The sequence below is a fragment of the Pristiophorus japonicus genome, chromosome 7 (genome assembly GCF_044704955.1).
Source record: "Pristiophorus japonicus isolate sPriJap1 chromosome 7, sPriJap1.hap1, whole genome shotgun sequence".
Lineage (NCBI taxonomy): Eukaryota > Metazoa > Chordata > Chondrichthyes > Pristiophoridae > Pristiophorus > Pristiophorus japonicus.
Window position 1 is genome coordinate 100873127 of NC_091983.1, and position 22646 is coordinate 100895772.

At 43.6% G+C, this 22646-nt stretch overlaps 1 protein-coding gene across 1 annotated transcript in view; it reads right to left on the reverse strand.

Annotated features, from left to right (window-relative positions):
• gckr (glucokinase (hexokinase 4) regulator) overlaps positions 1-22646 on the reverse strand; it is a 100010-nt gene that overhangs the window by 68949 nt on the left and 8415 nt on the right. Inside the window, exons 3-9 of the mRNA XM_070884200.1 lie at positions 21824-21892; positions 20327-20395; positions 8419-8480; positions 8264-8330; positions 6411-6464; positions 3933-4027; positions 172-277 (exon numbers count right to left, since the gene is read on the reverse strand). Coding sequence (XP_070740301.1) covers positions 172-277; positions 3933-4027; positions 6411-6464; positions 8264-8330; positions 8419-8480; positions 20327-20395; positions 21824-21892 — 522 coding nt within the window. The remainder of the gene's footprint in view (positions 1-171; positions 278-3932; positions 4028-6410; positions 6465-8263; positions 8331-8418; positions 8481-20326; positions 20396-21823; positions 21893-22646) is intronic.

Sequence of the window (22646 nt, forward strand, 5' to 3'; positions counted from 1 at the left end):
CATTTACCGTTGCTTGTCAGTTTATGTTATTTGAACTGCCTTGTTGCAGTCTCTAATGGATGAGTGTTGAAGGTAGCTTCTATTGCTGCTTTGTTGTTGAAATGATAAAAGCAACATTTCTCTGAACAGTAGATTCTGCCTGGAGAAAAATAATTGAAAGACCATACTTACCCCGACAGCTGGGTTGATGATATATGCCTTGTGTAAATTGTGCAGTTTCTGAATTCTTTCTGCCACTTGAAGAAATGTAGAGTGCCATCCCTCTATTTTGTCAGGCCTTTAAAAGGCAATATTAAATAACTTGTTTCATAAAGACGTCCATTCAAAGACTAGCAAATATTTCATGTGCCTCATTCATCATTGTGCTTTTGACATCACCCGAATTTGACATTTTTGCTCATCCAGCACCAGATGTCGAACAAGCAGTGTGATAAATCAGAGACAGTGGAGGGGCCAAGAGAGATGGTTGTGAGATAGAGCTGGGTGTCATCAGTGTACATGTAGAACCTGACCTTGTGTTTTCAGATGTTGTCACCAAGTGGTAACATGTAGATGAGAAATAGGAGGGGGCCAAGGATAGATCCTTGGGGGACACCAGAGCTAACGGTGCAGGAGTAAGAATAAAAGCCATTGTAAGTGATTCTCTGGCTAAGACTGGATGGAGAAAGGTGAGGACAGCCCACACAGCTAGATGACAGAGGAGAGTTGTTGGAGAAGGATCATTCTGATTTTTTATGTCACCCTTGTCTTAGACAGCATAATTCACATTTTGAAGTTGGGAAAATCTGGTGTGATACAATACAATGGAATTTGTTCGTATTTAACTTAATCCTAAATAAAGTGTTCGACACTTTTAATTAATTCTCCTTTTTTTAGGATCACACTCTTGTCTAGTTGTTATGGTACAAAATTGATCTTATCTTATCTCAGAGCTCTATGATATTATGGTGACCAGAACCAGGTTCATTTGATACTGTTAATTATATTAGTAGTAAAAGTGAAATTATCATAGTTCTTAAAAAATGAACCTATTCATTGAATATGGTATTTTATAGTTTTTATTAGGTAGAAAAGTGTGTTAATTATGGAACATGTTTAGTGTTGGTGCTTATATAATGATAAAACCATGAATCCACTTTCAAGACTGAGGTCAAGGATGAACCCAGGACAGATCTAATACATCCAGTATTGAATACAATAAGGTTGACAGTGGATAGGCAATGGCAGATATTTAAAGATCACATGAATGAACTTCAACAATTGTACATCCCTGTCTAGCGTAAAAATAAAACAGGAAAGGTGGCTCAACCATGGCTAACAAGGGAAATTAAGGATAGTGTTAAATCCAAGGAAGAGGCATATACATTGGCCAGAAAACGCAGCAAACCTGAGGACTGGGAGAAATTTAGAATTCAGCAGAGGAGGGCAAAGGGTTTAATTAGGAGGGGGAAAATAAAGTTTGAGAGGAAGCTTGCTGGGAACATAAAAACTGACTGCAAAAGCTTCTATAGATATGTGAAGAAAAAAAGATTATTGAAGACAAATGTAGGTCCCTTGCAGTCGGAATCAGGTGAATTTATTATGGGGAATAAAGACATGGCAGACCAATTGAACAAATACTTTGGTTCTGTCTTCACTAAGGAAGACACAAATAACCTTCCGGAAATACTAGAGGACCGAGGGTCTAGGGAGAAGGAGGAACTGAAGGAAATCCTTATTAGTCAGGAAATTGTGATAGGGAAATTGATGGAATTGATGGCCGATAAATCCCCAGAGCCTGATAATCTGCATCCCAGAGTACTTAAGGAAGTGGCCCTAGAAATAGTGGATACATTGGTCGTCATTTTCCAACATTCTATAGACTCTGGATCAGTTCCTATGGATTGGAGAGTAGCTAATGTAACCCCAATTTTTAACAGAGGAGGGAGAGAGAAAACAGGGAATTATAGACCGGTTAGCCTGACATCGGTAGTGGGGAAAATGTTGGAATCAGTTATTAAAGATATAATAGCAGCGCATTTGGAAAGCAATGACAGGATTGGTCCAAGTCAGCATGGATTTATGAAAGGGAAATCATGCTTGACAAATCTTCTATAATTTTTTGAAGATGTAACTAGTAGAGTGGACAAGGGAGAACCAGTGGATGTGGTGAATTTGGACTTTCAAAAGGCTTTTGACAAGGTCCCTCACAAGAAATTAGTGTGCAAAATTAAAGCACATGGTATTGGGGGTAATGTATTGATATGGATAGAGAACTGGTTGGCAGACAGGAAGCAAAGAGTAGGAATAAACAGGTCCTTTTCAGAATGGCAGGCAGTAACTAATGGGGTACCGCAAGGTTCAGTGCTGGGACCCCAGCTATTTACAATATACATTAATGATTTAGACGAAGGAATTGAATGTAATATCTCCAAGTTTGCAGATGACACTAAGCTGGGTGGCAGTGTGAGCTGTGAGGCGGATGCTAAGAGGCTGCAGAGAGATTTGGACTAGGTTAGGTGAATGGGCAAATGCATGGCAGATGCAGTATAATGTAGATAAATGTGAGGTTATCCACTTTGGTGGCAAAAACAGGAAGGCAGAATATTGTCTAAATGGTGACAGATTAGGAAAAGGGGAGGTGCAACGAGACCTGGGTGTCATGGTACATCAGTCATTGAAAGTTGGCATGCAGGTACAGCAGGTGGTGGAGAAGGCAAATGGCATGTTGGCCTTCATAGCGAGAGGATTTGAGTATTGGAGCTGGGAGGTCTTACTGCAGTTGTATAGGTCCCTTGGTGAGCCCACACCTTGAATATTGTGTACAGTTTTGGTCTCCTAATCTGAGGAAGGACATTCTTGCTATTGAGGGCAGCAAAGATTTACCAGACTGATTCCCGGGATGGCAGGACTGACATATGAAGAAAGACTGGATCGACTAGGCTTATATTCACTGGAGTTTAGAAGAATGAGAGGGGATCTGATAGAAACAGATAACATTCCGACAGGAGTGGACAGGTTAGATGCAGGAAGAATGTGCCCGATGTTGGGGAAGTCCAGAACCAAGGGTCACAGTCTAAGGGTAAATGGTAAGCCATATAGGACTGAGATGAGGAGAAACTTCTTCACTCAGAGAATTGTGAACCTGTGGAATTCTCTACCACAGAAAGTTGTTGAGGTCAGTTCATTAGATATATTCAAAAAGGAGTTAGATGTGGCCCTTACGGCTAAAGGGATCAAGGGGTATGGAGAGAAAGCAGGAATGGAGTACTGAAGTTGCATGATCAGCCATGATCATATTGAATGGTGATGCAGGCTTGAAGGGCCGATTGGCCTACTCCTGCACCTATTTTCTATGTTTCTAATGTATTTCATTGTATGTATTGTGTAAGATGGGCACTGCTGAATTAGGATGGGTTGCCTTCCACTTTTCCAGCACTGGCCTCTGTTTCCCACCCTGCTCCAGCTTTGATGGCAGAGTCTATAACAATCCTACCCCTGCACTCTTGAATTCTCCTCCCATACCCATCTCCAGCTGCATTTCTCCCCATATTTGAAAGCTTCCTCAGCACCTGCCTTTTTAACCACGACTTTGTCACCTCTCCTAACTTTCTGCCTTGCTCCCCACCCTGCCCACCCCCTCCATCTCCTGCCTGGTTTCTGCTCCCCTCCCCAGCACCTTGATATGCTTTGGCCAGATTCCCTGAATTTAAGGATGCTTAACAAGTGTAAGTTGTTGAGAGCATAGAAGACAGTTTGTAATGAAGTACATATATGAAAGAGCTATTTTAAGTGCAGCTGCACAATTGCCATCTGACACTATAGAAGAGCAATCTCTGATCCTACATGCAAACATGCAGTTTACACTGAGGATACAGAAGAATCAAATGCTGAGTATATTACCATAGCCTAGAACTGACGGGATGTGATATTAGCTTATAGATATTTCCTACCTTGCCATATTAATTGGATTGAACCCCACTAGAACAGGAATGAACTTGTCCAGATTGTTCATGCAGAAATCAAGCTGACCAGCAACAAATGGAGCCTGAAAGCAGGAAAAGGATTTCATGTAACCTTAAAGTAAATGTAGTTCAACATCATAGTTAACCTGAGATACCAGACATCCAAACTGTTGATCCCAAATAATTTACTGCATTATTTTAAACCCCAGACTTTATTAGCCTTGTGCCACAGCTGATTAATAATAACTATGATGCTCCTCACATTGTGATGGCAAACATGACTTTCTTCTTCCACATTAAGGGCTGGAAATTGCCTTACACCCCGTTTGGGGCAGATAATTCTAATTAAATGAAGAATTACCTCCAAAATAAATGGGGTGGAGGATGGATCGAAATTTGGCCCTTTTGTTGTAAAAAATAATGAACAGGGTGGTGTTGGGGGCAGGAGAGGGGCAGATGAGAGTTGGGAGCAGTGCGGAGGGTGGGCAGTATCATCAGTGCGGCACTGATGCATAACGACGTCTCTCCCCTTCAGCTAAAGGGGAGGGATGCTGCGAGGCCAAGTGAGGCCTACGCGGCAACCACTGAGCCACCAGGGAAGGGTACGGCTGGGCCAGCGGCCTGGCATCCGAGGGGGTGCCGGGCTGCCTGTTTGCGGTCCGGCCAAACCTGCGGCCACCATTGTCAGCCGACTGCAGAGTCTCTTAGAGGCGGTAATGGGCCTTAGAAAAGGGGGCAATTTCGGCCCCTAAGTCTGAAGTGATTTCATGATCCTGCACCTTGAGAGTAAGCCGTGCTCACAGTAAGCATGGGTCAGAGAATCGTGGTGACAGTATTGTAGCTCTATCTCCCACCCATGTTCCCTGGAAACATGGCTTCTCCATTGACTTTCCATAGGATCGTGGAAACACCCTTCTAAAACAGACTTAAGATGTATTAAAAATAACAGTGTGCTCAAAGTGTGTTATAAGGCTGGAGAAACACTAGAGAATTCCTCATGACATCATAAACCTTTAAGGGTTGGAATTGTGTTGTGTGATAGTAGGAATGAACAAGTTAACATTTTGGGCTGAAATTCCACTGGGGGTGCTAATGGGGTGCGGAACTGTTTTCGCCGGGGTGGTGGGGAAGGTGGTTGGGAAGGGGCGGTATCGGCTCTTGCAAAATTGCGCGGGAATTAGTGGAGGCTAACGAAAACGGTAGCACCACACCCTCGCTGGTAGCGTTTGGGCTACTGCGCCTCTGGCGTTGATGTTATCGCCGTGCATGGCAACACCTTTTCACCCCTTGGCGGTAACCAGAATTTTGCGGTCAGGGCGAGACTCACCTGGGTTACTGCCCCCCCCCCCCCCAAACGGGGCGTCACTGAACTTCAACCCCTTTATGTTAAGGTTCTTTGAGCACTGCTTTAATGAAGGACTTAAATCTATCTATTGCAAATGGGTTACTGCCTTAAAATAGAGGCTAAAGGAATTTCATGGGAATGTGTAAACATGGTCATTACTAATATTACACCCTGTGAAGAAGATTGAGAAGAGGGTTGGGGCGATGATGCAGCCCTGTTTGACCCCGGTCCGGACGTGCAATTACAAACCTTATTTGGTAATTGTTTAATTTGAAGATAAATATAAATTGTCATGCATTATCAAGTTCAATCATACCAACATTCATATTTTCCATTATAATAAACACGTAAATGACAGATGATTGCTGCAAATGCTAATTAATTTACAATATAAAGCAAATCATATTCGCAATGGGAAAGGGAAGAGAATTCTCTGCCAAAAGACCAAAGGATGCTGCTACTACTGGGGTGACAGACTAAAATAAGCAATGCAACATTTTGCTTCAACTGCAACATCATTCATGTCTCTCAGAGATTTAAGTGTAGATTGGAGCATATTAAGTTATATATGGGGGTAGTTAATCATTTTTACAAACCAGAAGTGTATGGGTGTGAGAGAAATGAAAAATGAAAGTTGAAATGTGAATATGGAGGTGTGGAGAATAAGTTTTAACCTCACTGATTGGGCGATAACCTGTGGGAGCAGATCACCCGCCTATTGTAGAACATATCCGAAGTTCATCCTATTGATTTTCTTGACGGTGAAAGTTTACACACTGCATTTAGCAAATTATTTACATTAAGCTTGGAACAACTGGTATGTAGAATACAACAACTACAACAACAATTTGAATTTATATAACATCTTTAACTAGTGAAATGTCCGAAGGCACCTCACAGGAGTACTATGAGACAAAAAAATTGACACTGATTCACATAAGGAGAAATTAGGGCAGGTGATCAAAAGCCTGGTCAAAGAATTAGGTTTTAAGGAGCGTCTTGAAAGAGGAAAGAGAGGTTTAGGATGGGAATTCAGAACTTAGGGCCTCGGCAACAGAACTGAAAGAACAGTGACAGTAAACACTTAATTTGAAATTAAGTGTGAATTCCACCACACTTACTGACAATCCGCATGAAATCCCAATGAACATTACTTTCTTTTTCCTTTCTGAAATCTACAAATAAACATTGCATTTAATGAAAGTAATTCATAAGTTGCTCGTTGTTAACTGTGTTGTGCCTTCATGCTGTTAGTTTTAAATATATATATTTCTGTTGATAACAATATAATACTTAGGAACTAATTTTTAAAACATAAATATCTTGTTGTACTCCATTCCTGCTGTGAAAAAACTGGTTTTTCTGAGAATTCAGCATGGCATTTGAAATTGTCATGGAAAAAAAAATTGAGAAAGATATAAAATGGGCTGCTGATTCGCTATCGCCTGTTTTACACTATCCCACAAAGTCTAGATCTACTCCACTGCATCAAAAGAACACAAATATACAAATTCATAGGGAACCATAGTTCATTTCTGTGTGGAAGTGTAATAATTGGAGGTGTTGTTTCTATTTGTTATCTTCACTTTATTTGAAAAATTCTGCTTAATCTTTGGTAAATGGTCAAAGATAATTCTCTAAATATTATTAAAGAGCAAAACAACAACAACTTGTATTTATATAGCGCCTTTAATGTAGTAAAACATTCCAAGGTGCTTCACAGGAGGGTTATAAGACAAAAATTTGACACCCAGGCACATAAGAAGGAATTACGGCAGATGACCAAAGCTTGGTCAAAGAGGTAGGTTTTAAGAAGCGTCTTAAAGGAAGAAAGAGAGGTAGAGAGACGGAGAGGTTTAGGAAGGTGGTTCCAGAGCTTAATGCTTAGTCAGCTGAAAGCACAGACGCCAATGGTTGAGCGATTATAATCAGGAGTGTTCAAGAACTTAGAATTTGAGGAGCGCAGATATTTTGGGGGGTTGTGGAGCTGGAGGAGATTACAGAGATAGGGAGGGGCTAGACCATGGAGGGATTCGTAAATAAGGATGAGAATTTTGAAATCGAGGCATTACTTAACCGGGAGTCAATCGAGGTCAGCGAGCACAGGAGTGATGGGTGAATGGGACTTGTTGCAAGTTAGGATACGGTAGCCGAGTTTTGGATGAGCTCAAGTTTATGTAGGCTAGAACGTGGGAGGCCAACCAGGAGTGCATTGGAATAGTCAAGTCTAGCGTTTCAGCAGTAGATGAGCTGAGGCAGGGGTGGAGATGGCAATGTTACAGAGTTGGAAATATGCGGTTTTAGTTATGCAGCAGATATGTGGTCGGAACCTCATTTCAGGTTGAAGTATGACACCGAGGTTGGGAACAGTTTGGTTTAGCCTCAGACAGAAGTTAGGGAGAGAGATGGAGTCGGTGACTAGGGATGGAGTTTGTGGCGGCTACCAAAGACAATGGCTTTGGTCTTCCCAATATTTATTTGGAGAACATTTATGCTCAACCAGTACTGGATATCGGACAAGCAGTCTAACAATTTAGAGACTGTGGACGGGTCGAGAGAAGTGGTGGGTGTCGTCAGCGTACATGTGGAAAGTGACATCGTATTTTTTGATGTCGCCAAGAGGCAACTTATAGATGAAAAATAGGAGGGAGCCAAGGATAGATCCTTGGGGGACCTCAGAGGTAATGATACGGGAGTGGGAAGGGAAGCCATTGCAAGTGATTTTCTAGCTATGATTAGGGAGCTAAGAATGGAACCAGACGAGTGCAGTCCCACCCACAGAACAGAGAATCATTGCCATTAATGGATTCCTTAATTGCAGCCAAGACACAACCATCAATCTACTATGAAATTTTGCCTTAGGTCTCACGAAAATTGTGGAGCAACAAACTTATATAATCATTATATGATGCAATTATAACATATCTAGAGGAAAACATGTATGTTAATACAATCCATCAATAGTTAAACTTACTTTTTTTAATATTCTAATTCCGGTGTCTGGATTATCCTCAGGTAGCTCCTGAGAAGTTATTAGAGCTCTGTTAATCAAACAACAATCATTTGAGATTTTTTTTGTGGAAATACTTTTTTTTAATACAAATCACATATTTCGTAGTTAACACTTACTTGTCTCCCCCTGCAATGATGTAACCATAGCCTGCTGTTTTGGACAAATTGTTGAAGGAAGACTGAAACCAATAAAAATGAATCAGTTCACTTCAAATTGGCCTACAACACAGTTTCATCCAAACAAGCACTGTAAGCAGGGCATATCAAATAAATGATCACTGTGATTTTTAATGTACCATTTAATTTTTCTCACTTTTCTCTCACTGAGCCACACATATCCTAAGCCTAAAAAGGCAGAGGGACATCAACCAGCTTTTAGTTCTTTGCCAATGCTTTTAATGAATTGGCCAGTTAATAGCAGATTGATTTTAATAAACATCAATGTAAAGTCATGCATACTGGAAACATGAAACACATGAGCGTGATAAAGATACCTACATCACAAAGGTGGACAATAAAAAGGATTTAGGAGAAATTGTTAATTATTGACAGAAGTACGACTTGTCGACATGAAGTGGTTATCAGAAAGACCAATCATGTTTTAGGATGCATCTCAAAGGTAATTGGCTGTATGCTTAAACATGTGTTTTCTAATCTTGTGCAGTTTTTCAAAACGATATTTATTTGTTGAAGGAAGTTTAGAGACAGCTGATAAGGATGATTCCAGGACTTAGAACGTTATAAACAGACACTTCAAGAACTGAACTCATTTTATGAGAGGAAACAAGATTGATAAATTGGTCCACTCATAGGCTGCAATTTCACCTACCAAGGTGGGTCCAGTGCAGCCGGGCTAGGTGGTGGATTGCGACCCTGCTCCCGGCTGCTTCCCACTCTGTGAAAATAATTTTACGTTGATGGGGCTTGTTAAGCCGCTCTACGATGTTCCCAGCCAATTAAAAAGAAGCGGGTCTGATTATGTCATTTGATGACACATCAGCCGGTTTCCTTAAAGGGACCATGTCCAAATTTATTTTGACAGTTGTGCTGTCAGTGTTCTACAGCACTGAGGTGCTGCAAACACTGACAAGCACTGCATAAAGGTGCACAACTGCACCACAGCTCTCCCATCACTCCCTCCATATGTTTATTGAGTGAGTCATAGCAAGCAGGGAGGGTCTCGTTCCATCTAATGTGCGGAAGAGACCTCCCCAGGACACCAACACAGCCTAGTTGCACATTGCACAGGAGGACACAAGCAGGGATGTCATCAGGAGGACCTGGCTGCAGTGGCACAAACCTTTCAATGATCTCAGTAGATTACGAGACATTACTGCAAAGCCACACTCAAACTCATCCTGCTGTGCCACTTATCACATCCCATCACTCTGCTTTCCTTACACAACTCCTGCACATCCTTACTCATACCAACTTACCGTGCACCTCCACCCATCCCTCTCTCTCTATCTACATTATCACATCCTCATTTCACTAGCCACCCCTCACACTCACCGTCATACTTGTCCAGTCATACTGACAACACATAAGGTTAGGGACTTGAGTCTTTTAACCAATGTTCATGTAAAGTTTCTGTTGATATGTTGTCAAACAATTAAATCTTTATTTTCAACACTTTGCGTTCTTGGACAGATTTGTGTGCACCTTTGGAAGTGGCTCAATGAGTTGTAGTGAATGATGAGACATAATGGTATACCCCACAATGGTGATGTGTCTGAAAGGAATGGCTTGAGCATTGCAAGGATTCTTTATGGAGCCGATGTGGGGTGGTGCCAACCTGGTGCATCATGTGGCAGCCAGGGTGTACAGCGTCAAGTGAAGTAAATGTGGCCATGGTGAGACCATCCCTGTCCCTGGCAGCAATGTGGTCGGGTGCTGATGCCCTGTGTCCTGTGCAGCATCAGCTGATGGCGGAGAAGATTGGTGTGGTTGTTCATGATGCTGGTGTACCTGGTGATGTTGATGTTGGGGCTGATTGTGGTGGGATTCTGAGGATTGAAGTGAGACTTTTTCAAGGGCACCGATGCAGATGGAATAGATGGCAGCTGAAGTTGAGCTGATAGAAGTGAACTGTCAGTGGTGAGAGAGGTTGCTCCAAGGAGCTGACAGTGGATAGAGAGTTTACTCCAAACACTTCCAACCTGCATAAAGTTCAAAATTAAATTCCAAATTCTGATGGCTCCAGCTTCTAAGCTTGGAAAGTGAACAGCTGTGAAATGGTAGCTTTTATACCGCTTATGCAGCTGCCAACTATTCAGAGGAATGGATACTCATATAAAACCCTATCTACTTATCTGATGTGATCCCCAAGAACTGTGAACCTCGTAAAAAAGCTGGGCAAATGGTAAGTACATGGTAAAATGCTGTTTAAGTACCTTTTAACAATATGTTAATGATGTCAATTGCACCCCCCCCGTCGCTTGCTGTTGGGTCTGTAAAGTGCTGACAGACCCAACACCCAACTTGGAAGAACAGCGTGGAGTTGGGTTGACAGCAGGCTGCTGACCCACTGTCAATCTTTTCCATTTTGACAACGGACCTGCCTCCAAACCGCGCCCTCTCAGCGCCAGCAACATTCCGGCCATAGAGTGGGATATATAGAGGCCCTAGAGGAGGTTCAGAGGAGGGCCACCACACTGATACCTCGTCTAAGGGCCTTCAGTTATCAGGATAGACTAAGATTGTAGTGTATGGAGAAAGAGTCAGACTGAACACTGTGAGCTCAAAGTAAAGTGTGACCTTAGTCTTTTATTGCAGGTCTCCAGAGCGCCTCTCCAACCTGTGAGGCCTCCTTAAATACCTATGTTCCCAAGTTATTATGGGATCCCTTGGGACTCCAGGGAATAAGCCCCCTGGTGGCTGTACAGAGTAAATACAAGTTCACATATATAACAACACCACCCCCCCACCCCCAAGTCAATATGTAACTATTTACAATGTGAGTCGATCTGGGGCCCTCCTTGCCCTGGTTGATCGTCTCGGTGTGAAAGCTGGTGTTGTTGAATCATTTGTTGGGCCCTCGTTGGGCTATTGCACATCTGGCCTTACTGGGCTGCCTGGTGTGTTGGGCCCCGCTAGGCTGCTGTGGATGATGGGTTCTGCTTCGTGGTCAACTGTGGTGGAGGTTGCCATTGGTGTGTATGTTGGGGGATCAAAAAAGGAAGGGTCCAAGGTGGGTTGCTCAGGATAGTTTGTGAATCTGACTTTGATTTGGTCCAAGTGTTTCCGATGAATGAGTCCATTTGAAAGTTTGACCCAAAACACCCTGCTCCCCTCTTTGGCCACGACAGTGCCGGGAAGCCACTTGGGACCTTGTCTACTATTTAATACAAATACAGGATCATTGATTTCAATCTCGCATGACACATTTGCACTATCATGGTATGCACTTTGTTGAAGCCACCTGCTCTCTATCTGTTCATGTAGATCAGGGTGAACTAACGAGAGCCTTCTCTTAAATGCTCTTTTCATGAGCAGTTCAGCAGGTGGGATCCCAGTGAGTGAGTGGGGTCTTGTGCGGTAGCTAAGCAGGACTCGGGATAAGCGAGTCTGCAGTGAGCCTTCAGTTACCCTCTTCAAGCCTTGCTTGATGGTTTGCACTGCTCTCTCTGCCTGACCATTGGACACTGGTTTAAACGGGGCAGATGTGACATGTTTGATGCCGTTACGGGTCATGAATTCTTTGAACTCAGCACTGGTAAAACATGGCCCATTGTCGCTCACCAGGACATCAGGTAAGCCGTGTGTGGCAAACATGGCTTTCAGTAGTGGCAGCGAACGTGCTAGCTGACATTATCTCACATTCAATCCACTTGGAGTACGCGTCTACAACTACAAGGAACATTTTACCCAAGAACGGGCCTGCAAAGTCGACGTGTACCCTAGACCACGGTTTGGAGGACCAAGACCATAAACTTAGCGGCGCCTCCCTGGATACATTCCTTAACTGCGAGCATGTATTACATCTGTGAAAGCAGGACACTAAGTCTGCATCGATACCGGGCCACCACACGTGGGATCTGGCGATCGCTTTCATCATTACGATGCCTGGGAGGGTACTGTGGAGGTCATTGATGAAGATGTCTCTGCCCTTCTTGAGGACCACTACTCAATTGCCCCACAGAAGGCAGTCTGCCTGTATAGACATTTCATCTTTGCCCCGCTGGAACGTTTTTATCTCTTCCTGCATTTCCACTGGGACACTGGACCAGCTCCCGTGAAGCACACAGCTTTTGACTAGAGATAATAAGGGGTTCTGGCTTGTCCAGGTTTAGATCTGCCAGTCGGTGACGGGTGATTTCTCACTCTCAAGTGCATCCATAGCTATGGCTAGATCTGCGGGCTGCGCCATTTCCACCCCCGTGGTGGGCAATGGCAGCCTACTGAGAGCATCGGCGCAGTTTTCTGTGCCTGCGCTGTGGTGGATGGCGTAGTTGAAGGTGGACAACGTGAGCGCCCATCTCTGGATGTGGGCCGATGCGACAGTATTTATCCCTTTACTCTCGGTTAACAGGGATATAAGTGGCTTATGGTCAGTTTCTAATTCGTATTTTAGCCCAAACAGGTATTGATGCATTTTCTTTACCCTATTGACACACACTAACGCTTCTTTCTTAATCATGCTGTTGGCTCTCTCAGCCTTAGACAGAATCCTGGATGCATAAGCAACCAGTTGCAGTTTCCTGAAATCATTAGCTTGTTGCAGTACACACCCAACGCCATATGACGACACATTACATGCTAGTACCAAACGCTTACATGGATCATACAACATGAGCAATTTGTTTGAGCATAACAATCTTCTCGCTCTTACGAAGGCATTTTCTTGGCTTTTGCCCCAAACCCATTCGTCCCCTTTTCATAGTAAGACATGCAGTGGTTCTAACAGTGTGCTAAGGCCAGTAAGAAGTTACCAAAGTAGTTCAAGAGTCCAAGAAACGATCGCAGTTCCATCACGTTCTGTGGCCTCAGTGCATTCTCGATTGCCTCCATCTTCGCATTCATGGGCCTGATGCCGTCCGCTGCAATCCTCCTTCTCAAGAACTCCACTTCAGGCACCAGGAAAACGCACTTCTAGTGTTTTAATCTGAGCCCCACGTGGTTGAATCGACTAAGAGCCTCCTCCTGGTTCTGCAGTTACTCGACTGTGTTCCGACCTGTGACCATGATGTCGTCCTGGAAGACCACAGTGTGCGGGACCGACTTCAGTAAGCTTTCCATGTTTCTCTGGAATCTCGCTGCCGCTGATCGGAATCCAAACGGGCATCTATTATAAACAAAAAGACCTTTGTGCGTGTTGATGCAGGTGAGGGCCTTCGATGATTCCTCCAGTTCCTTCGTCATGTAGGCTGAAGTTAGGTCCAGCTTCGTGAACGTGTTTCCTCCTGCCAGCATTGCAAAGAGGTCGTCAGTCTTTTGTAGTGGGTCTTGGTCCTGCAGGGAGAAACGATTGATAGTTACTGTGTAATCGCCACAGATTCTGACGGTGCCGTCTCCCTTGAGGACTGGGACGATAGGACTGGCCCACTCGTTGAACTCAATCGGTGCAATGATGCCCTCTCTTTGCAGCCGGTCTAGCTCGATCTCTACCCTTTCTCTCATCATGTATGGTACTGCTCTCACCTTGTGATGGATGGGTTGTGCCCCCGGAATTAGGTGGATCTGCACTTTTGCTCCTTGGAATTTCCCGCTGCCTGGTTCGAACAGTGAAGGAAATTTGTTTAAGACCTGAGCAGACGAAGTGTTGTCAGCGGGCAATAGCGCTCGGACGTCGTCGCAGTTCCAGCGTATCTTTCCCAGCCAGCTCCTGCCGAGCAGCATGGGACCATTGCCCGGTACCACCCAGAGTGGTAGCTTGTGCACCGCTCCATCGTAGGAGACCTTTACGGTAGCACTGCCAATTACAGGAATCAGTTCTTTTGTGTAAGTTCTTAGTTTCGTGCGAACTGGAGTTGAGACTGGCCTTGAGGCCTTGTTGCACCACAATCTTTCGAAAGTCTTTTTGCCCATGATGGACTGGCTCGCGCCCTTGTTCAGCTCCATTGATATCGGAAGTCCATTTAGTTCAACATTCAGCATTATTGGGGGACAATTCGTGGTGAATGTGAGCACCCCATGTACCTGTGCCTCCTCGATCTGAGGCTCTGGTTCATCGTGATCCTCCGTGGATCTGTCCTCCTCTGCAACATGGGTTGCAGGTTTAATAGGCTTTGCAGCTCGCCTGCACATTCATTGGAGGTGTCCCATTGTTCCACAGCCCTTGCAAACATACTCTTTGAATCGGCATGAATGGAAACGATGATCACCCCCCCCCCCCCCCCCCCGCAGTGCCAACAAGGTGTTAATGGCCTTGTATTCATCACCCTTGATGGTGGACTCTGAGACATCTGCGGACGTGCAGCTGCAGGTATGTGTGACCTGCCCTGTATGTTACGCTTCGAAAACAACATCACTTTGTTCACAGTACTTGTAGCAGCACTTGTGTGCTGAGAGATTTGCTTGGTATTGTCACTGGTGGCAATGAATGCCTGGGCTATCGCTATGGCCTTGCTCAAAGTTGGGGTCTCTACAGTCAAAAGTTTGTGAAGTATGTTTTTTTTGGCCAATGCCAAGTATGAAAAAGTTTCTGAGCATGTGCTCCAAATGTCCTTCACATTTGCAATGTCCTGCAAGGTGTCTTAGCTCGGCAACATAACTCGCCACTTCCTGGCCTTCAGACCTTTTGTAGGTGTAGAACTGGTACCTCGCCATCAGAACGCTTTCTTTCGGGTTCAAATGCTCTCAGACCAGTGTGCACAAGTCGTTATACGATTTCTCCATGGGTTTCGCTGGAGTGAGCAGATTCTTCATGAGGCCATACGTTGGTGCCCCACAGACGGTGAGGAGGATCGCCATCATTCTCTTCCCCATCTAGCTCGTTGGCCACGAAGTATTGGTCGAGTTGCTCCACAAAAGTTTCCCAATCTTCTCCCTCCAAGAGTTTCTCCAGGAGGTCCACTGTCCTCTGCATCTTTGTGTTCGCTATCTGTATCTCGTCGCCAGTTGTAGTGTATGGAGAAAGAGTCAGACTGAAAACTGTGAGCTCAAAGTAAAATGTGACCTTAGTCTTTTATTGCAGGTCTCCAGAGTGCCTCTCCAACCTGTGAGGCTTCCTTAAATACCTATGCTCCCAAGGGATTATGGAATCCCTTGGGACCCCAGGGGATGAACTCTCTGGTGGCTGTACAGAGTAAATACAAGTTCACATATATAACAAAGAGAGCTGCGACATTTTACTTTAAACAAATGTGGGGTTGAAATTTGGTTGTGGACGCCACCCGTTACCACCAGCGGTAGGCGGCAAAGGCCTACCATCGATGTTAAGAGCATTCACACCCTGCTGAAATTGTGTAGGCTCTTTGGCAGAGGCACCAAGGGGCAATGCTGCATCGGCTAACGCCACCCACGTGGTCACATCATCCAGTATACAACGCCTCTTTGATGCCTCTGTCGCGATATTTGCTTTGTACAGTTGCCATACTGGTAGGCGGCTGTACAGCCTGAATAAATTAGTGGTTAAATAGTGGTTCTCGGGTGGAATCGCCCAAAAAGAAAGGTAATTTTTTCTCTTTATTTATTTCTGCATGTTTTCATCGGAGAAGTTTTAGTTATTTTTTTTATTACTTCCCTTTGCTTCCCATTTTTTTTCCTATCATGGCAGCAACCACCTGTTGCGAAATTGAGTAGGCTTCCTGAGCTTCTGCCCAAGGATGAGTGTTCAATGCCACTTTTTAGCGTTGCTCTCTCACCTTTGGGCGTAAAAAACGAATTTGGCAGTTTGAGCCTGCACCTGATGCCTGGTGGTAAAATCAGCACTCAGGTGGTGACACCACCTCAAAAATGGTGGTACCGAATTTTGACCCCATAGACTTTGAGAATATATATTTTTTATTCGATCCTGGGCTGTGGGTGTCACAGGTGAGGCCAGCATTTATTTCCCATCCCTAATTGCCCTTGGGAAGGTGGTGATGAACTGCTTTTTTGAACCGCTGCAGTCCCTGTGGTGAAGCTACTCCCATACTGATGCTAGGGGGGGAGATCCAGGATTTTGACTCAGCAATGATGAAGGAATGGCAATATATTTTGAAGTCAGGATGGTTTGTGACTTGGAGGGGAACATGGAGGTGGTGGTGTTCCAATGCGTCTGCTGCCCTTGTTCTTCTAGATGGTAGAAGTCCTGGGTTTGGGAGGCGCTATCGAAGAAGCCTTGGCGAGTTGCTGCAGTGCATCTTGTAGATGGTACACACTGCAGCCATGTGGCGCCGGTGATGGAGGAAGTGACTGTTTAAGGTGGTGGATGAAATGTCAATCAAGTCGGCTGCTTTGTCCTGGATAGTATCGAGCTTCTTGAGTGATGTTGCAGCTGCACTCATCCAGGCAACTGGAGAGTATTCCATCACATTCCTGACTTGTGTCTTGTAGATGGTAGAAAAGATTTGGGAAGTCGGGAGGTGAGTCGCTCACCACAGAATACCCAGCCTCTGACCTGCTTTTGTTGCCAGTTTTTATGTGGCTGGTCCAGTTAAGTTTCTGGTCAATGGTGACCCCCTCTCTCTTGTTGGAGATGGTTATTGTCTGGCACTTGTGTGGCGCAAATATTACTTGCCACTTATCAGCCTAAGCCTGAATGTCGTCCAGGTCTTGCTGCATGCAAGCATGGGCTGCTTCATTATCTGAGGAGTTGTGAATGGCACTGAACACTGTGCAATCATCAGCAAACATGTCCACGTCTGACCTTATGATGGAGAATAAGTCATTGATGAAGCAGCTGAAGTTGGTTGGGCCGAGGGCACTGCCCTGAGGAACTCCTGCAGCGATGTCCTGGGGCTGTGATGAGTGGCCTCCAATAAGCACAACCATCTTCCTTTGTGCTAGGTATGACTCCAGCTAGTGAAGAAGTTCCTCCCAGATTCCCATTAACTTTAATTTTACGAGGGCTCCATGATGCCACACTTGGTCAAATGCTGCCTTGATGCCAAGAGCAGTCATTCTTACTTCACCTCTGGGATTCAGCTCTTTTGTCTACGTTTGAACCAAGGCTGTAATAGGTCTGGAGCCGAGTGGTCCTGGCGGAAACCAAACTGAGCAGGTTATTGGTAAGTAAGTGCTGCTTGCTGGCACTGTCAATTAAGGTTGTTAAAATAATAGAAGGATTAGACCCAGTCCAAGTTGTTAAGCTTTTCAAGCTAGATAGGTGAGGGAGGACCGGGGAACATACATTTAACTTACGAAAGCAATAGACCAGGTTAATTGCTAGGAGATACTTCTTTTCACATCTGATTCACATCTGGAATAAGTTGCCAGTATGTGCAGTGAGTGAAGATTCACTACAAGCATTCAAAAGGGAGATTTGCAAGTCCTTGAGATTGGCCAATATATCCACATACAAGAGCTCACGGGTATCATAGTCTTCTGGTGATTGCTAGATCATTTTCAGGGATTGGAAAGCAATTTCCAAGAGTTTATTTTCTAAATTGGCCTATGGTATTCTCTATTTTTTGCCTCTCCCAGGAGATTGTGCTGCTGTGTTGAAGGGGGAAGGATGGGGATATACAGAAATGACACCATGTCAGAATGGGATGGGCTCAATCGACCTGTTGATCCTTTTCGTATGTTCGTATGAAAGGCGGTATGATCCAGGCTTTTAAAATACTGACAGGCATTCATAACATAGAGACAAGGAGGTGATTTAATTTTGATTGTGTGCACAGAACTAGTAGGCGTGAGTCTAAAATCCACAAGCCTCAGGCAAGGCTTGATATATTTCCTCATCGAGTAATGTGTATGTGGAATTACTGAAGTAATTAATGTTCTTTTGTACAGGAGTGTTGAATTTGGTGAATATCTAGTTAGGAAGAGGACAGAGGGTTATAAGAATAAGCACACACTGAAGTAGCTAAATGTTATGTGAAACATGGTGGTTTGTGAGCTGCTGGGACAATATCATACCAAGGATAACAACTTTTAAAATATATTGCAGGGTCCAAGGTTAAATAGAGTTTTTGGAGAGTTGCTTTCCTTTTGGGAGCGATACATTTTGCAGAGTCTTTTCTTTCGACATTAACTTGTTTGGATAAGTATATTACACATCCGAATGTACATCTTCAATAGAAGGAATAGGGTTGATGTTTTTTTTTCTATATTTTCTTATGTTTCTGAGTCCTCTGGTACTATAATAGTAAGACACTTTTGGGTAGATTTGAACATTCACCACTCGTTAGAAAGCTTGTGGTGATGGATCTGTTATATACCCTGCCCAATTTTGCTTTCCATTGACTTACTGATAATGGCCAGCTGATCTGCTACCTCCAGTTTTCCACCCAGATACTTAATAATAACTTTAATCTTGAAAGCAGAGTAAGTTCATAACAGCTCCACATTTCCATAGTTACAGGCTTCTTGTATTAATGAATGATCATACTTTGATCATACACGGCCCTGGACAACATGGACCCTTTCCCATACCTCAGGAGCCTCTTATCAACAAGAGCAGACATTGATGACGAAATTCAACACCGTCTCCAGTGCGCCAGTGCAGCCTTTGGCCGTCTGAGAAAAAGAGTGTTTGAAGACCAAGCCTTCAAAATTGTCACCAAGCTCATGGTCTACAGGGCTGTCGTAATACCTGCCCTCCTGTATAGCTCAGAGACATGGACCATGTACAGTAGACACCTCAAGTCGCTGGAGAAATACCACCAACGATGCCTCCGCAAGATCCTACAAATCCCCTGGGAGGACAGACGCACTAACATTAGCGTCCTCGACCAGGCCAACATCCCCAGCATTGAAGCACTGACCACACTTGATCAGGCCACATCATTTGCATGCTAGACATGAGACTCCCAAAACAAATGCTCTACTCAGAACTCCTTCACGGCAAACGGCCAAAGGTGGGCAGAGGAAATGTTACAGGGACACCCTGAAAGCCTCCCTGAAAAAGTGCAACATCATAACTGACACCTGGGAGTCCCTGGTCAAAGACCGCCCTAAGTGGAGGAAGTGCATCCGGGAGGGTGCGAGCACCTCGATTCTCATCGCCGAGAGCATGCAGAAATCAAGTGCAGGCAGTGGAAAGAGCGTGCGGTAAACATGTCCCACCCACCCCTTCCCTCAATGACTATCTGTCCCACCTGTGACAGGGACTGTGGTTCTCGTATTGGACTGTTCAGCCACCTAAGGACTCATTTTTAAAAGTGGAAGCAAGTCTTCCTCGATTCCGAGGGACTGCCTATGATGATGATGACTTTGGATTGGCCAAAATATCTCAACAACAATAAAGGCTGATTTCCACAATTTCCTTTTACCCAATTTATTTACTGAGCACTCTGCCCATTTTTAAGCAGCGTTGTATATTTACAACAACAAAACCTAGTATTATTTTAGATTTGAGTGTCATCTCAATCAAATAAAAGGACTAAAAGCAGCAGGGAGAGTTGTTCAATGTTGCATTGGCCCGATGAGACACAACTCACAGCCTCTGCGTCTGCTGCATTTTTCCACATTTTCCTACTTTGTAATTTTCACTTTATTAATAAAGCAAAGAGTTACATCAGAGTTTATTGGTAATTTATTCTGCTAGCTGAGAAATTGCCATTCTAGCACACCACACATTTAAAAGAACATAAGCAGGAAAAATAAGGATGGCTCACGCAGAGTGGATAACAGAGTATTCCATTAAGCTTACTACACAACAAAACCCTTTCAGTTGCAGCATCTAAATTATTAAAGTAAAAATACATAAAATGTTTAAGGATTAGCAGATTGTATAGGCAGTATTTTTCATTTTCCATACACTCTTGTGTTCCTGTAGATACATTGCCTTAATTCAGCTAAAATTAAAATTGGCAGTTGAACCTGTGTCACACACTGTATTTGTAGATAACTAACCCAATAGAGGATAACCTAGATTTATATAAATGATCAGTAACAAAGTTAACTAGGGTGGTTAGAAAAGGTAAAGCATACATACTGCAAGCAGAAATGCTAATCTTCCTGAAGTCCCACATCCACTTAGCACAATGAGGTTGTCTTCGGGATCCTGAAAATATTTGTCATAACATTTATATTAAAAATAAATCAATCATACTTTAAGTGCTGGCAAAGGTCCCAAATCACAAAACTGTTCAGATCTTCAATTGAGAGCACTATAGTAAAATGATTCTAATTATTAAGACTTATAGCGGTCACAAACTGCATTGAGACTTAAGGTTCTGTAACCAACTATCATATTTTCCCAAGCCCTGAGACAATGGCCTGGATTTTACAGTGCTACTAACAGCATGCACTGTCGGAAGCCTTCAGAATGGCCCCGCAAGCTCTGCGTTTCCACATGCGCTGAGCACGCGCGAAAACCTGGACCTTGCAATCGGTCATGTTTCGCTTGGACAGAACCACCGCATCCGCTGTAAATTCACTTTCGCTGGCACAGAGACTACTGCTCAACGAATGCCCATGAAACCCTTAAGTCTGGTAAAGGTAGGTGTAAGGACTTCTTTTACCAGTGTAAAGGTTAAAATAAATGTTGAAATATATATTTTTTAGTGATTTAAACATACACATACATTTAAAATTAGTTTACATAAATTTTATCCCATTTTTAAATATTTAAATTTATTTTTCAATAAATTACATTTTAATTTTAATTTTTAATTAAAGGGTCTTTTAATTAATTTTGAATGTGTGATTATTTATTTTTATTTAAGCAGTGTAACATTTTATTTATTAGGTAATTTCTATTATGCTTATGGGGATTCCGTACGTAAATGGAATCCCCATAAGCATCATACGAATCCTCCTTTTTGATTGGTTGGCCTGACCCACATGATCCCAGGGATGATTGTGAACCGTCTGCGCCCCTGGGATCTGTGGGCCTTTATGCAGTCGACACCTGAGGGGCCAGGCCCGCAAGAGTTCGCAGCTCCGGAGACACCAGGCCAGTTCATACATTTCTTTCGGTTCGGAGGCGTATGCCGGCGGCAAGGTTCCAACCGCAATTTCCAGGCCATTATATTCCTCCCTTTCTTGTTAAGAAATGTCTAACCTCCACTTGCTGCCTTCCCATGTGGCATAACTGAGATAGGGAATTAACCACATTTTTTTAAAGGGTAGAAACTGTGAGGTTTTAAGATTTAGTGCTCCCAGCACAGAGCAATGCAGAAGCACATATTGGGAATTTGAGTACGGAGGTTAGTGCACCCGATTCACAACCCATATCATCGATCGTCCATTAAAAATTGGATAGAAAACCATGCGAGCTATGAATGGGGTGAATTGATCTCTGAACTAGGAGTTCCACAATGTACTATTTTTGTGCGAAGCTCCGCGCTAGAAGTGTTAAATTGTAAACATTTTCCTCAAAATGTTCAGGTACTCAGGAAACATTTATGATATTTTCCCCAATATCCTGAATATCTTTTACCTATGTCAGAATTGTAACTTCCCTGTTAAATATCTTGTGAACACAAACCTTATGCAGTTCTTGAACTTGTTTGGCAGTGTCAACCATTGTTCTTAAAATAGATTCACTGTACAGTGTCTGTCAATAAAACAAAAGACATATTGATAGTTGCTGCGTGTGATATAAATTGCTGTAAGGAAAACCAGAAGACACTAGCACATCTGGATTTGTTGCATTTTGTTACCTGCATAATCGTCAGATATCGACCCATAAATATTCAAAGATTCAGCTAATGTGTAAATCAAGCTATTGCAGTAAATATATTAGAACCTTCAACAGCTTTACTGAGATGTACAGATTGTTAATCTAATTGGTACAAGTTGGCAATATCGGCACCACAATACAAAACAATTCCTAAATGTTCTTACATGATATAAGTAACTAATTATACATAATGTGAACGATTTTCATGTTGGGTCAGTGATTGGGTGGGCGATGGACTTGCACAGTGCGAGTGCAAGTCCACCCAAAGAAGCTCATTAAAGGCCTGAACCATTTTCATGCTCAGACCTCAGTTAGCAGAATGGGCAAGTTGCCAGCTGCTAATCGGGACGGGGGAGAATCCAACAGTCCAAACATGGAGATGAGCTGGCAGTTCACAATTAAAGGGGAAGGACTGGTCAATTCAAGGGGTGGGGGAGGGAAATGGAGAGGCAGTGGAAGGTCTGGTTTTGGCTGTTCAGACTTTTGGGGAGGCACAGGAGCAGCATTCATGCTCCTCTTGCCCCCCCCACAATCCACCACAAACCTGTTTTTTTCTAAAGGAAAGGTAACTTCGATGGTATGAGACGTGAATTGGCTAGAATAAACTGGCGAATGATACTTAGAGGGT